General features: G+C 40.2%; 1 protein-coding gene across 1 annotated transcript; it reads left to right on the top strand.

Moving 5' to 3' along the window:
• Positions 1-270: 270 nt before the first annotated feature.
• Positions 271-12,290, top strand: usp44 (ubiquitin specific peptidase 44). The gene is made up of 6 exons (XM_041977430.1): positions 271-353; positions 4,280-6,012; positions 7,642-7,840; positions 10,152-10,260; positions 10,391-10,641; positions 10,730-12,290. The coding sequence occupies exons 2-6, from the start codon at positions 4,453-4,455 to the stop codon at positions 10,852-10,854; spliced, it is 2,244 nt and encodes a 747-aa protein (XP_041833364.1). The 5' UTR covers positions 271-353; positions 4,280-4,452; the 3' UTR covers positions 10,855-12,290.
• Positions 12,291-12,645: the final 355 nt, after the last annotated feature.

The raw sequence follows: 12,645 nt of genomic DNA, 5'->3' as shown, positions 1-12,645 counted from the left end.
CTAGTTGCTTAATTAAGGATGAATCATATAAAAAGTCGAACAAATCGTGTCTAATGCAGTAATACAATATTCCAAAGTTGTATATTCCACAAATTATTTTGCCACTAATGGTACTTTATCTTAAAATAAAATAATATTCGCAGACAGAATTGAAAGCGGTAGAAAAGCAAACTGATATAAATAATATGTTAACAACATATTAAATTGAAAGATAACACCTTCAGCATTATAGTAAACAATAACAACAACGTCACGTATCGAGGACGCGCTCAAGCCAACACCACGCGACAAGGACTGACAAGATGGCGATCATTTTAGAAACAGAGGAGTTTCTGCCGTGAAGGAGAGGCTTGGTATGCTAGTTTCTTTTATACTTCCTCTTTCGTTGCACGCTTATTAAAATGTAATGGAATAAAAATTAATTATATTTTAATCACATCCCTCCGGGAGGTGCCTGAAGCTAGAAGCCGTCCTCCGGCTACTGCACGAACTTGCTGGGATTATCGGTGGTAGCCTAGTAGGCTAATGCTGGTTAGCCTGTTAGGCTACTGTTAGCAAGAACGGCTAGGGCTCATTAATCTCTTGAATAAACACATTAAAAATAGTAAAAGTAGCATATACTGCAAGGGCTTTTAGGCGTTCTACTTGTAGTTTAATTTGTTTTCAGCAGTTAGCATATGAAACGTATGGAGATGTTTGGTATGTATTTTTAATGATTCAGTATTTTGTAATCTTCATAGCTGTTAGTAACAAGTTAGCTTGTAGCAGGCTAACGTTAGCCGTGAGGAGAAAAACATTTTGAGATGTTTAGACAAATACAACAGCGTATGCTGTCCAGCTGATGTGTTGTGCAGTTTGTTTTCTCACTTACTTTGCTGGTTGTGTTCTGTTGTGGCTCATTTACTTGAACGTTAACGTAAGGATGAGTAGTATCCAGCTACTTCAGCCCATGCAGCCACAAGGACAAACCAGGCAAAGCGCGCTTACTTGCTGATAAAACTTACCTGACATTAGAAACTCTGGATCAATTCACCCAAGACCCATTCCTATAGTATATATATATTGGATACCACTCTTTTCTAAATGTGAAGTCAGTGGCGTTGACTCTAAAGCTTGGTATTGATAAATAGTGGTCATTCTTATGGGTTAGATGTGTTTACTGTGCCACGTTTTATGAGTGTTTATTGCTCAACATGACAGCACTGGAAGGTTCACTGCGGAGTGATTTAAAGATTAAGTGCTTAACACCTTCACAGGATCAGTCCTGGGTCCTTGACAGCAACGACATCGTATTCATATCACAGCTGCTGCACTTATGGCAGCACGATCTGATTATTACTATTGAATAAACACGCCCACTCCTGCACTAGAACTGGTACACAAACAGGCTTGTCCTGACTTGAGCAATCTAACAAACTTATTTAGATTTTTGATAAATAGTTTATGAAATGATGGAACAGATTTTGAAAACATTTAGAAATGTGAGTTTGATCCTTACATGATAAACTGAACCTATTAATAATGTGGCTCCTCAGATGATTATATATGACATAATTTCAATAAAAAATAATGGATAATCACTGTGCAAACAGAATGTTAATGCTAAATACATCAACACCAGATAAATCCACGCTGTTTGTTTATGAGACAAGGAGAGATTAGAGAAGGTAAAAGCACAGTTCAGGCATACAGATGTGTTCTCATTTTTCTGAACTGTCTTGTCTTTAATTAAATCTGATTTTAAGAGATAATTTGAGTGATTTGGTGAAGCTGTTAACAACAGCCATCTGGTATAATCAAATGAAGCAGAACTTTTTCAGACTTCATCATCCAAAAATGTTGGTTTCATTGTTAAGTTTGTTGTATTTTAAAGCTCACTATTTCAGGAAGTGAACTGGTATAACAGCACACTTTTGATGTAAAATGGAGAAAGGAATAGGATTAAATAAGCTTGTGCTTCTTCCTAGTCCTTTTCAAATGTGCTGGTTAGCAATGTTCCATGTAATATGTAATAATTTAATGTAATATGCTAATATGTTCAAAATAAACATTCATTTAATTAATTTTGTACATCCTTAACATAGTCATTAATGATCATGAACAGAAGGCGTAAAGTATAAAGTAGTACCATTTATTTGGAAATGGGGTGGAGCAGATACATTAGCTGAAAATATACATTTTCAAGTAGCCTAAGTACCTTAAAATGATATTTTAGCTCAGCATGTTAGAACTCTACTTTTCACCGCTGTCTGTATCGCTCTTTTGGCAAGGGTATTTCCTAGCATTGTTTTTTCCTCTGATTCTTCTCTTTCATTTCCTCCACTCAAAGGTAGTTCTGTACTCGGACAAAGAGTGTACACTTTGGAGGCTCAGAACCCCGTTTTGTTGGGGGATCTTGCTTCTTTGACTTTAGTGGTGGGTGGGGACTCAGCCTACTCAAGGATCCCCACTTTTTTCTTTTTTTTTTTACTGAGGAACACCAGCCGTTTGGGGTGTGAAAGTAAATCAGGAGAGTTTGTGCCCAAACTCATTGATGGATTTAAAGAATAGTTTCATTGTTATTCTTTATTTGATCTAAATTACAATCTTTTTTTGTTGTTGTTGTTTTTTTATACTGTATTCAAACCAGCTCTCCTGCACATTTTCAAACCTCTGAACTTTTATTTCTTGTGGTTAAAATCTGTTAATTACATTCGAGAGGTTTGTTGAGGAAACTATATTTATGCCTCTTTGAAGTCATCAATACCATTACCATGACTATTGACCTTTTCTTTTAAAAAGTTTCTTTTTGAAGTTTTCACAACCAGGTTTAATAATCCATGTTGACTTTAAGAGCAGATTTTGAGGGGATATGCTTTGCACAATCATGTTTATTAACCAGTTATTTTACTTACAAATCATGTTGCTGTCCTAAAATGGTTAAGTCTGCCTGCCAGCTGTCAATTTGCCTCAGTTAAAGGCAAAATAAGTAGCACTGACACCTAGTGTTTCAAATCAGAACTGCACTCGAAAGAGAAAAACACGGAAAGCGTTCTTCCCCCCTCTCCCTCTGAGAGTTTCGCGTAGGTTGTCGGTTTGTGAGAGAACGGTTCTTTAATTCAGTCTATGAAGGACAGAGAACATAGCAAATATCATAATGAGGAGCGAAGATTCACACAGTAAGTTGCTATGCTTTGCAAAACTAGCGCTAATTTACGTTAGCATAAAATAAGAGTGTAAATAAAATCTACATTAATCAGCAAATGCCATGCAGCAGCTGTTTTCCCTTAGTCTCACTTAATAAATTAATTTGATAGTAATTTCATAAGTTTATAAGGACAAACACAGTATTTACTGGGCCAAAACATCATTACATTTGTAGTTGTAAACTAATAAGCCACCAATTTACTCCACCAATACATCCATATAGTCACACAAATTAATGAGTGCCAAGAAATAAATTAGACTAAAATTTTTGTAAATCAAGATAAACTTTTCGGTTAATTTAAGCAAAATTCCAGTGCTTACCTGTCAAGGAGAAACTATGTCAGCTCAGACTTCTCCACCTTGCAAAAGATTCCCCAATATTGATCCTCATTTTATTCCGTTTTTGGTCGTTTGCTTTTTTAGCAGGATGCTGGTCTGCTTCTTTTACTAGCTTCCCTACCTGCACGCTGCTGCTCTTTTTCTGACATAAAATACCAAACGCTGCCTTGTTGTTGTTAGGCAACTGTGGGTAGTCGCATATAATTGGGTAAAGGAACCAGGAAGTTGGAAAGAGCAACACGGTGCACCAATTTATTCCGGCAGAGAACTCTTATTTTGAAGGAAAAAAAACTTGACAAAGACATTGTTGATGTAGGAGACAGATTGTTCATAGGGAAGCTTCCTTTCATCCCTCGCAGCAAATGAGAACATTTTAAATTATTTTTAGTGACAAAATCCCAATTATTCAGCCTTTAACCCTGTGTAGCTGTAGCCTTGTAAAACAGTCGAGGTTACCAGCTTTGACTTAAAAGTTTTGTGGTTTGTTTGATGCATTTGCAGCATAAAGGCTCACTGGCATTATGTAAATGTGCTTTTTGTTGTTTTAAACTACACATTTGTAATGTTAAAGGAAAATACTCTATTGCAGAGGGAAATGTAAATATAAGGTCTATAAAACAATATGCTTAACGTAGATTTTCACCCATGTTTTAAGAACAGATGTGGATGTTCTCTTTGGCTTTTTTTTTTTTTCTTCTTCCATCTCATCATCTTATCCCATCCAACCATCCAATCAGTTTTCTTTTCCTTCCAGACAACACCACCATGCCCTGGGAGGGTCCCATTTCTCAACTCACCATGGTTACCATGGTGATATGAAGCCAGTGTTAAACCTTGACGGACACACTCAGCCTTACACACACACACATACGTGTGTGTTATTGACTGACACAGCCAGCCAGCCAGCTCGGCCGGCAGGTGTGTGTAATGGACAGGTGTAAGCATGTGGGGCGGCTGCGGCTGGCCCCAGACCACTCCATCCTCAACCCCCAGAAGTGGCATTGTGTTGATTGCAACACCACAGAGTCTGTATGGGCCTGTCTGGGCTGTGCACATGTGGCGTGTGGCCGCTACATCGAGGAACATGCCCTACAGCACTTCCAGCAGCAGCGCCACCCACTGGCTATGGAGGTTAATGAACTTTATGTTTTTTGTTACTTGTGTGATGACTATGTTCTGAATGATAACGCCACCGGAGACCTCAAGCTGCTTCGGAGCACGCTCAGTGCTATCCAGAGCCAGAACTATGAGGTTACAACCCGCAGTGGGCGCACCCTCCGCTCTTCTAGCGCCGCATCAGATACCCTCATTCCGTGCGGCGCCAGCGAGTTGCAGCTTCGGGATGAAGACAGAATGTTTACTGCCTTGTGGCACCGCCGAAGGGCACTTATGGGACGCATCTTCCGCCTTTGGTTTGGCTTGACTGAGTGTGGAAAGAAGAGAGAGGAAGAAGAGAGAAAGAGGGAAGTGGAAGAAGAGCAGAAAAGGGAGGCCAGGGAGAGGAGGCGTGCTCTAAAGAGGCAGCTACAGGAGGAGTTGGAAAATGCTCCTCTCAGGAAGAGTCGTCGGTTGCGTCGGGAAAGCCAGAAAGTTGCGGATACGGCAATCACAGCACAAACCTCTCAACGGGCACGCAAAAAGACCAAAACACGTGTGCCCCCTTCTCGAACCCACAGGCCACAAACTCGAAGCCGTGCCACTGCAACCTCAAAGAAAGCCAAACAAACAAAAAAGGCCCAACCAGCTTCCAAACCCCGGAACCGTTCCTCTACTGCCAAATCAAGGCCCAAAACACCCTCAGCAACTCCTCGCATTACCCAAACCCCTGTGCGTCGCAAGCAGATTACCAAACAGGGTGGTTCACCCTTCAAACGGCATCCCACAGTCACTCCTGGAGTGACTGGCTTGAGGAATTTAGGAAACACCTGTTATATGAACTCCATCCTGCAGGTGCTCAGTCACCTGCATGTTTTCAGGGAGTGCTTTTTGCGTCTGGACCTGACCCAGGCACTGGAGCTGCTGGCATCTGCTGTCCATGGCCAGCTGGCAGGGAAGATCTCATCACAGCCCCCCCTGTCTCAAAGGAAAGGACTACAGACTAGCTCAGGCTCTGGTGCAGGGCTGAGTGGCGGGGCTTCACGGGCCCGCAGTATGGAGCTGATACAACCCAAAGAGCCCAGCTCAAAGCACATCTCTCTCTGCCATGAGCTGCACACCTTGTTCCAGGTAATGTGGTCTGGCAAATGGGCGCTGGTATCGCCTTTTGCCATGCTCCACTCGGTGTGGCAGCTGATCCCTGCTTTCAGGGGCTACGCTCAGCAGGACGCACAGGAGTTCCTGTGCGAGCTGTTGGATAAGGTGCAGCATGAGCTGGAGAGCACCGGCATGCACACAACCACTGCTGGCGTCCCACAGACGCAGAAACGACTCATCAAGCAGGTGCTCAGCGTGGTCAACACCATCTTTCATGGTCAGCTCCTCAGCCAGGTATGAGACAAACACCTTTAATCACCTTTGCCCAACAAAGCCCAGATTTAATCACTGGTCATAATCTTACTCATGAACATGCACTTTACAGCAAGCATAAATTTTGACTGAACACTAATTCATTAAATAGGTCTGGAGAGATTTATTTATTACTAAACAGACTTTAAACTGTGACATGCAGTTTTAAAACGAGAACAAACATGTTACTATGAGGCCAGATCAGTCTCAATAAGAATGAACTCATGCCAGGTGTTTCACAAATGCACACGCTCTGGTTTGTATTCGTATTTCAGAATCGGAAATGCACACGCTCTGGTTTGTATTCGTATTTCAGAATCGGAAATGCACACGCTCTGGTTTGCATTCGTATTTCAGAATCGGAAATGCACACAATCTGTTTCACAAATGCACACGCTCTGGTTCACAAATATAATTTTGAGGCACACTTGTAAGATTATACGAATTGCTGAACGTGCATTTACGAACTGCTTCTCATTTGTGAACATCTCTGCATTCGTGAGAGAATTCTCTGCGGTGGATTTTGAGACTCCCCTGACGCCGCAGTGTAACGAATCTCACCATTGGTTGACTAATCTGTCAATCAAATTTCCGAGTGTGATTGACAGATTCATCAGTCAATCAGTTAATTCGATAACATTACATGATCTACAACGAGGGAATGTAAGATAAATGTGTTACTTACAGGTTGTGATTGTTGCGTCTCCTCCATGTCTGCCCGCTAGTTGGACTTTAACTACCATGCTCAAATAGCAGTATTAGCTCTGCGACAGGTCTAAAAGTGTGGAGAAAATGTAAGGAGCAGTATGATTGGCTGAATGCAAACACACCTGATTGACCGATGAATCTGTCAATCACACTCGGAAATTTGATTGACAGATTAGTCAACCAATGGTGACATTCGTTACACTGCGGCGTCAGGGGAGTCTCAAAATCCACCGCAGAGAATTCGTAAATGCACGTTCAGCAATTCGTATAACCTTACAAGTGTGCCTCAAAATTATATTTGTGAACCACAGCGTGTGCATTTGTGAAACAGATTGTGTGCATTTCCGATTCTGAAATACGAATGCAAACCAGATTGTGTGCATTTCCGATTCTGAAATACGAATGCAAACCAGAGCGTGTGCATTTCCGATTCTGAAATACGAATACAAACCAGAGCGTGTGCATTTCCGATTCTGAAATACGAATACAAACCAGAGCGTGTGCATTTGTGAAACACCTGGCGTGAGTTCATTCTTATTGAGACTGATCTGGCCTCATATGTTACAGCTTTTCTTGATTTTACTAATGATAAGCAGCTTTATGTAGAGTGTGATGAGAGTTAGCTTGAGGACAAGAGATTAATTCCTACTTGTGAAGGCTGAGCACACACTGGGACACCTGCTCTTGCTAAATAGAACAGTGTCTGCATTTTTTGGCAGTTTTCAGCTCTGCGACTATTCACCACAGCACTGATTCAGATGGCTTGTGCTCCTGTTGACAAATTTATTGCTTTATCCAAAGTGAAGTAGTTTGTATTTGATTTATATTTATACTTAAAGGTTATTGCAAGTATTTCCACAACATTGCTTTCTTTTTCACTGTAACTTGCTCATCCTCACACAGGTGACATGCCTGGCCTGTGACCATCGTTCTAACACTGTGGAGCCTTTCTGGGATTTGTCTCTGGAGTTTCCTGAGCGATATCACAGTAACAGCAGGGAAACGGCCGCTCAGGCTTCGTGCCATTTGACAGAGATGCTGGCGAAGTTCACGGAGACTGAAGCGCTGGAGGGAAACATCTATGCCTGTGACCAGTGTAACTGTGAGTGAAGTGGACACACAGTTTTTCTTTTAGCAGCAATTACAAGACTTGGTTCTTAAGACTTTTACATAAGGGATTAACAGGAATCTTTCTCTTCCTTCATGTTTTCCTCCCACATTTACATTTTTTAAACTAATTTGCTTTGCTCTTGTGTTATGTCTTGCTGCTGCAATATTAATGCCTTTTCTTTGAGTGAATTATAAAGCTTTGTATATAGTTTTCACCAAAACCCATTAAAAGATGAGATTATGAGTATTAATACCTTCCAGTTGGGTCCTTAGTAGGGCTGGGCGATTAATCGAATTTTAATCTCAATTATGATCTGGGTTTTCAACGATCATAAAAATGAAATGATCCAATATTTTGTCCTTCGCAGTTTACTTTTGTGCTGTTTTCAACGGCAAATCGAGCACAACTGGCATTGCAGCACTCTGCTGCAGACTCCTCCCACACCTCCAACTGCCTTGGTTTTATTCAATGGGCTGGACACACGGGAGGCGACGTTGCTCCTTCTCCATTAATTTTCTATCGAACTTGCGCGATGAGGCGAAAATCGCTGCCCCCCTCCAGCCAAGCGACAGGCGACATTCGTGCATGTGAAATGTTGTGCTTGTTCACGGACACGGGGGCTTGCGACACAAGAAAATATAAAATTGTTTCATTTTTGTGAGTCACGGCTAAATGATCCACCAGCTCCCAGAGACACAAAGAGATGTCAGACGTTATTAACAAACAATATATATTTTTTTTTATCGCCAAAGACCAGTGCTCAGTTAACACAGTGAACAACCTGGGATTTAAAAAACTCATCATCACTTTGGACAAACTGTATCACTGCCATCTCGTCTCCATTTTAGTCGAGTGTCTCTCTCTGCCCTGGATGATGAGTTTTGTGAGGGTGTTGTGAAGGATATGGCTACAGTCCAATGTTTCGCCACCACTACGGACCTGTGGTCAAGCCGCACCATAGAGCCATATATAAATGTCACTCTACATTTTATTTATGTAGATTTCAACGTGGAAACGAAATGTCTTCAGACTAATTTTTTCCAAATAAACAATAGATATGTGGGGCCTGGGTGGAAAGAAACTAGTCTGTATTACCCCAGACAACACCTCAACTGTTACACTGGCTCTCTCTCTCGCTCTGTCTTTCTCTCTCTCTCTCTCATATTTCAGCATTTATTTGAAAATCAAGCGTTGTCACCCTGTAAAAAAATCTGACTGACAAATTCATGTTTGTTATCAGTTTATCACATTCACTTTGTCACGCCATCATCTATCTTTAAATCTTATTTGCTCTCTGCTCTCCTTAAACAGACTGCAGCAGTGCAGGGTGACAGGAAGCCCTTTGCTTTCTGATTGGATGATGACAAATGAAACTGTCCAATCAAATAAAGGTTTAAGGACAGGGACAAAAATCCAGATCCATAACTTCAGTCTTGCACAGTTTTCTTTTTTTCTTTTTTTTTTTTTTTTTACTTTGCATCAGTAAATAGATGTTTGCAAAAGAACTTTTTTTCTTTATAAATCCAAATATTTTTTTACAACTATGTAAATCCTTTTCTACACATTCACAAACATTAATTTCTCAGGCATTTTTTTCTAGGGTGGCAAAACTTTACAAATATAAATTTTAAAATTATTTGCAAATATATATTTACAGCTGCAAAATCTTTGACTATATTCAGCCTGTAAACTCTTTTCAATGAGCAGTAGGTGCTGCCGAAGGCCCCCCACCAGAGAGAGGGAAAAAAAAATCTATGGAAAACGTTCCATTACAATTATATGCACCGGGCTGATTATACAAGTTAGATGTTGGACTCTTTACTGACTATTGACTGTTAGGACAGCCAATCACTACTTTTCTTTCTGAGGAGTTGGCAATAGTGTTGACCAGTGGCCACTCATCACAAGTTTTTTAACTTTTATTGAACAATTCCAAAATACAAATAAGCATAAAAAAATATTGACAATATTCTAAGTCTTCCAAACAATGGATGAGAATAGAATAAATGATTAAAACAAGTAGAATAAATTGCTAATAGTTGAAATTAAATAAATAATGAAATTATAACAAAAATATAACATGGGCTTAGCTTATGTACATTTCTAATAACTTTGAAAATCTTAAGGTATTGCAATTTTTCAGGATCTTTACAGATGATAAAAAAAATGTTCAAGTCATTTTTAAATGCCAGGAAATTTCGAGAAACTTTAAAAAAAAATCTATTCAAGTTTTATATTTATATATATATATATATATATATATACTGTTAATTCTCCTCTGACCTTGTGTTTGTGTTTGCAGCTGCCAGACGCCGGACCTCCTCCAAACCCCTCATCCTGACCGAAGCACAGAAACAGCTGATGGTCCACAAACTGCCTCAGGTCCTCAGGCTCCACCTTAAACGCTTCAGGTAAGATGGCATTGCACTCGAGTCTACAAGTCTAATGAAAGACAGACTTATTTAGTATAAGGGAAGGACAGCTGTAGATGACTGTAACAGCGTTAGTTGTCTAACTTTACGGTTTCTGGCTTGTTGTCAGGTGGTCTGGCCGAAACCACCGGGAGAAAATCGGAGTCCATGTAAGCTTTGACCAACTTCTCAATATGGAGCCCTACTGCTGCAGCGAGCCCTCACCCAAAGGCGTGCCCTGTTCCAGTCCCAGCAGCCCCAGCTCTCCAGGTTCACCACGCCCAAAGCACTTCCTCTACGAACTCTCCGCTGTGGTGATGCATCATGGGAAGGGTTTCGGTTCCGGCCACTACACTGCCTACTGCTATAACACAGAAGGAGGTGAGTTTGCATCCCAAGTAAATAATGAAATGAACTTTGTTTCAGTTCACTTGTACAACAAATTTCTCCTTTTCTTCATCTACTTCAGGCTTCTGGGTTCACTGTAATGACTCTAAGCTGAATGTGTGTTCAGTAGATGAGGTCTGCCGAGCTCAGGCCTACATCCTCTTCTACACACAACGAGTAACTCAGGACAAAGACCGGCCGCTATAGGATCACACACTCTGAACCCCTCTTGCACCTCCACTGCATCCTGACCGCTCAGCGAGAGAACATCAGCACAGCCCCATCTTATTGCTCTTTATCTCTTCCCATACTTTTTTTTTTTTTTTTCCTGGGAAGATGGGACTTAGTCTATTTTTCTAAATAAGGTAAAAGAGAGTGGAAGGACTCCTTTGTAAACTTTGGTTCTGCTTTGTGAACTTCTTGTATATGGTGTTTATATGTAGGTATTTTAAAAGAAAAGAATTGTGAAGTGATTTATGTACATTTGTATTTTATTATGAAGAGAGTATCAGCCAAGATGTGTCTCAGTAGCAGCCAGCAAACCAGCCAGGCACGACCACATACATTTGAGTGTCCTCTACTGGTGTGCCGACCTGCGTCTGCTGGCTAGTTGATTGTAAATGCTGTTTGTTCATTGAAATCAGCTGAAATGTTTCTCAGTCACTTTAGATAGTTGACACAGACCTGGATGTAGGGTTGGAACATGACAGTGGCCACGTTTACTTGAGAGTTTTAATTCCCCTTTAATTCAGAATAAAAATTAAATCCTCTTTAAAATTACCTTGTAAACACCTAATTCTGAATGAAAATGGCCGTTGTGAATTAAACTTAAATCTCAAGTAAGTGGCTGGTTTATTCTGATTTTAAATCCAAATTGAATAAGTTCTCAATCACGTATATGTTCATTCCACTTTAAATAAATTCTGGTAGTTCTGCTCGTTCCCTTGTCCTGTCGCGATGACTGTACGGTACTCTACCTCCCTTCTCCTCAGCTAACGAAAGTGAAGTAGTATGCTAGTGTCGAGCTGCTGCTTCAAAACTATAACTTTAAATCGGAGCAAAAATGGTTCTTATGATGTGGTCTTCCATGTTGTAGACGAAAAGAAAAGTAGTAGAAACTGGAGTTTATTTTCTTCTGGTAGACGTAAATACGTCACATCCGCCACCTGTCCAATCAGAACCCTTCCCAATCTTAAGTGGAATTGATTAAAAGTGTTTTCCATATTTACCTCAATTCGGAATGACTATTTCCATTTAAATGTGAAGGAGATTATTCCGAAATATTTCATTCTGAAAAATTCCGAATTAAAAAACACCATGTAACTGTGGCCAGTCAGTAGGAATGGCCTCCCTGTGCTCCAGACAACTAAAAGTTGTGATAGATTTTAATGTCGTGGCCAAACTTTGGCCATTTTCCTGCCAGAAATGCACTAATTTCTACAGAATAGGTTGTGAGCATTCTTGTATCTGTTGGTGTTTAGAAATCTGTACACAAGTAAGGCAAAGTTTTATTTTTTTTACTCTGAAGCAGAACTCAAGCCAAAGGGGAAAAGTTTGGAAAAACCTCAGCATTTCCAAAAAAAAAAAAAAAAACTGTTCAAAAATTACTGAGGAGTTTTTGTTTTCTTCCCTCTTGTACTTAAGAGGGATTAAAGTTTCCAAAGGGATAATTTTCAACTCAATTCTGCCATCTTTCCAGAATGTAACCGCCTTCAGAGTGTTAACCTCCCCCAACCAGACAATAACTACCATACTAGAAAAAGTGCCCTTTTCTTAACAGAGCAGATCTATTTTTATAGTACATATCAGTTCAGCAAAGTGGAATGTGCAATCAGCAATTTCCACACAGACCAGCATTTACTTTATGAATGTATTTTTATACAATCCTCAAGAGGTTTTTAAAAATGAGGCCAGAGTTTTATACAACCACTTGTTCTGATTGTTCAACACCACCAGCAGTTATTACTGTATTACTGTTCATTTTCTTTTTGATTTGTC

This window comes from Melanotaenia boesemani, chromosome 23 (genome assembly GCF_017639745.1).
Source record: "Melanotaenia boesemani isolate fMelBoe1 chromosome 23, fMelBoe1.pri, whole genome shotgun sequence".
NCBI classification, from domain to species: domain Eukaryota; kingdom Metazoa; phylum Chordata; class Actinopteri; order Atheriniformes; family Melanotaeniidae; genus Melanotaenia; species Melanotaenia boesemani.
Note: the sequence above shows the minus strand (reverse complement) of the source record. Positions and strands in the feature narration are given on the sequence as shown.

Coding starts and splice junctions, on each gene's coding strand:
- usp44 (XM_041977430.1), top strand. CDS start 4,453: ATGGACAGGTGTAAGCATGTGGGGCGGCTGCGGCTGGCCCCAGACCAC. Junction 6,013..7,641: donor ATGGTCAGCTCCTCAGCCAG/GTATGAGACAAA, acceptor ATCCTCACACAG/GTGACATGCCTGGCCTGTGA. Junction 10,642..10,729: donor CTGCTATAACACAGAAGGAG/GTGAGTTTGCAT, acceptor CATCTACTTCAG/GCTTCTGGGTTCACTGTAAT.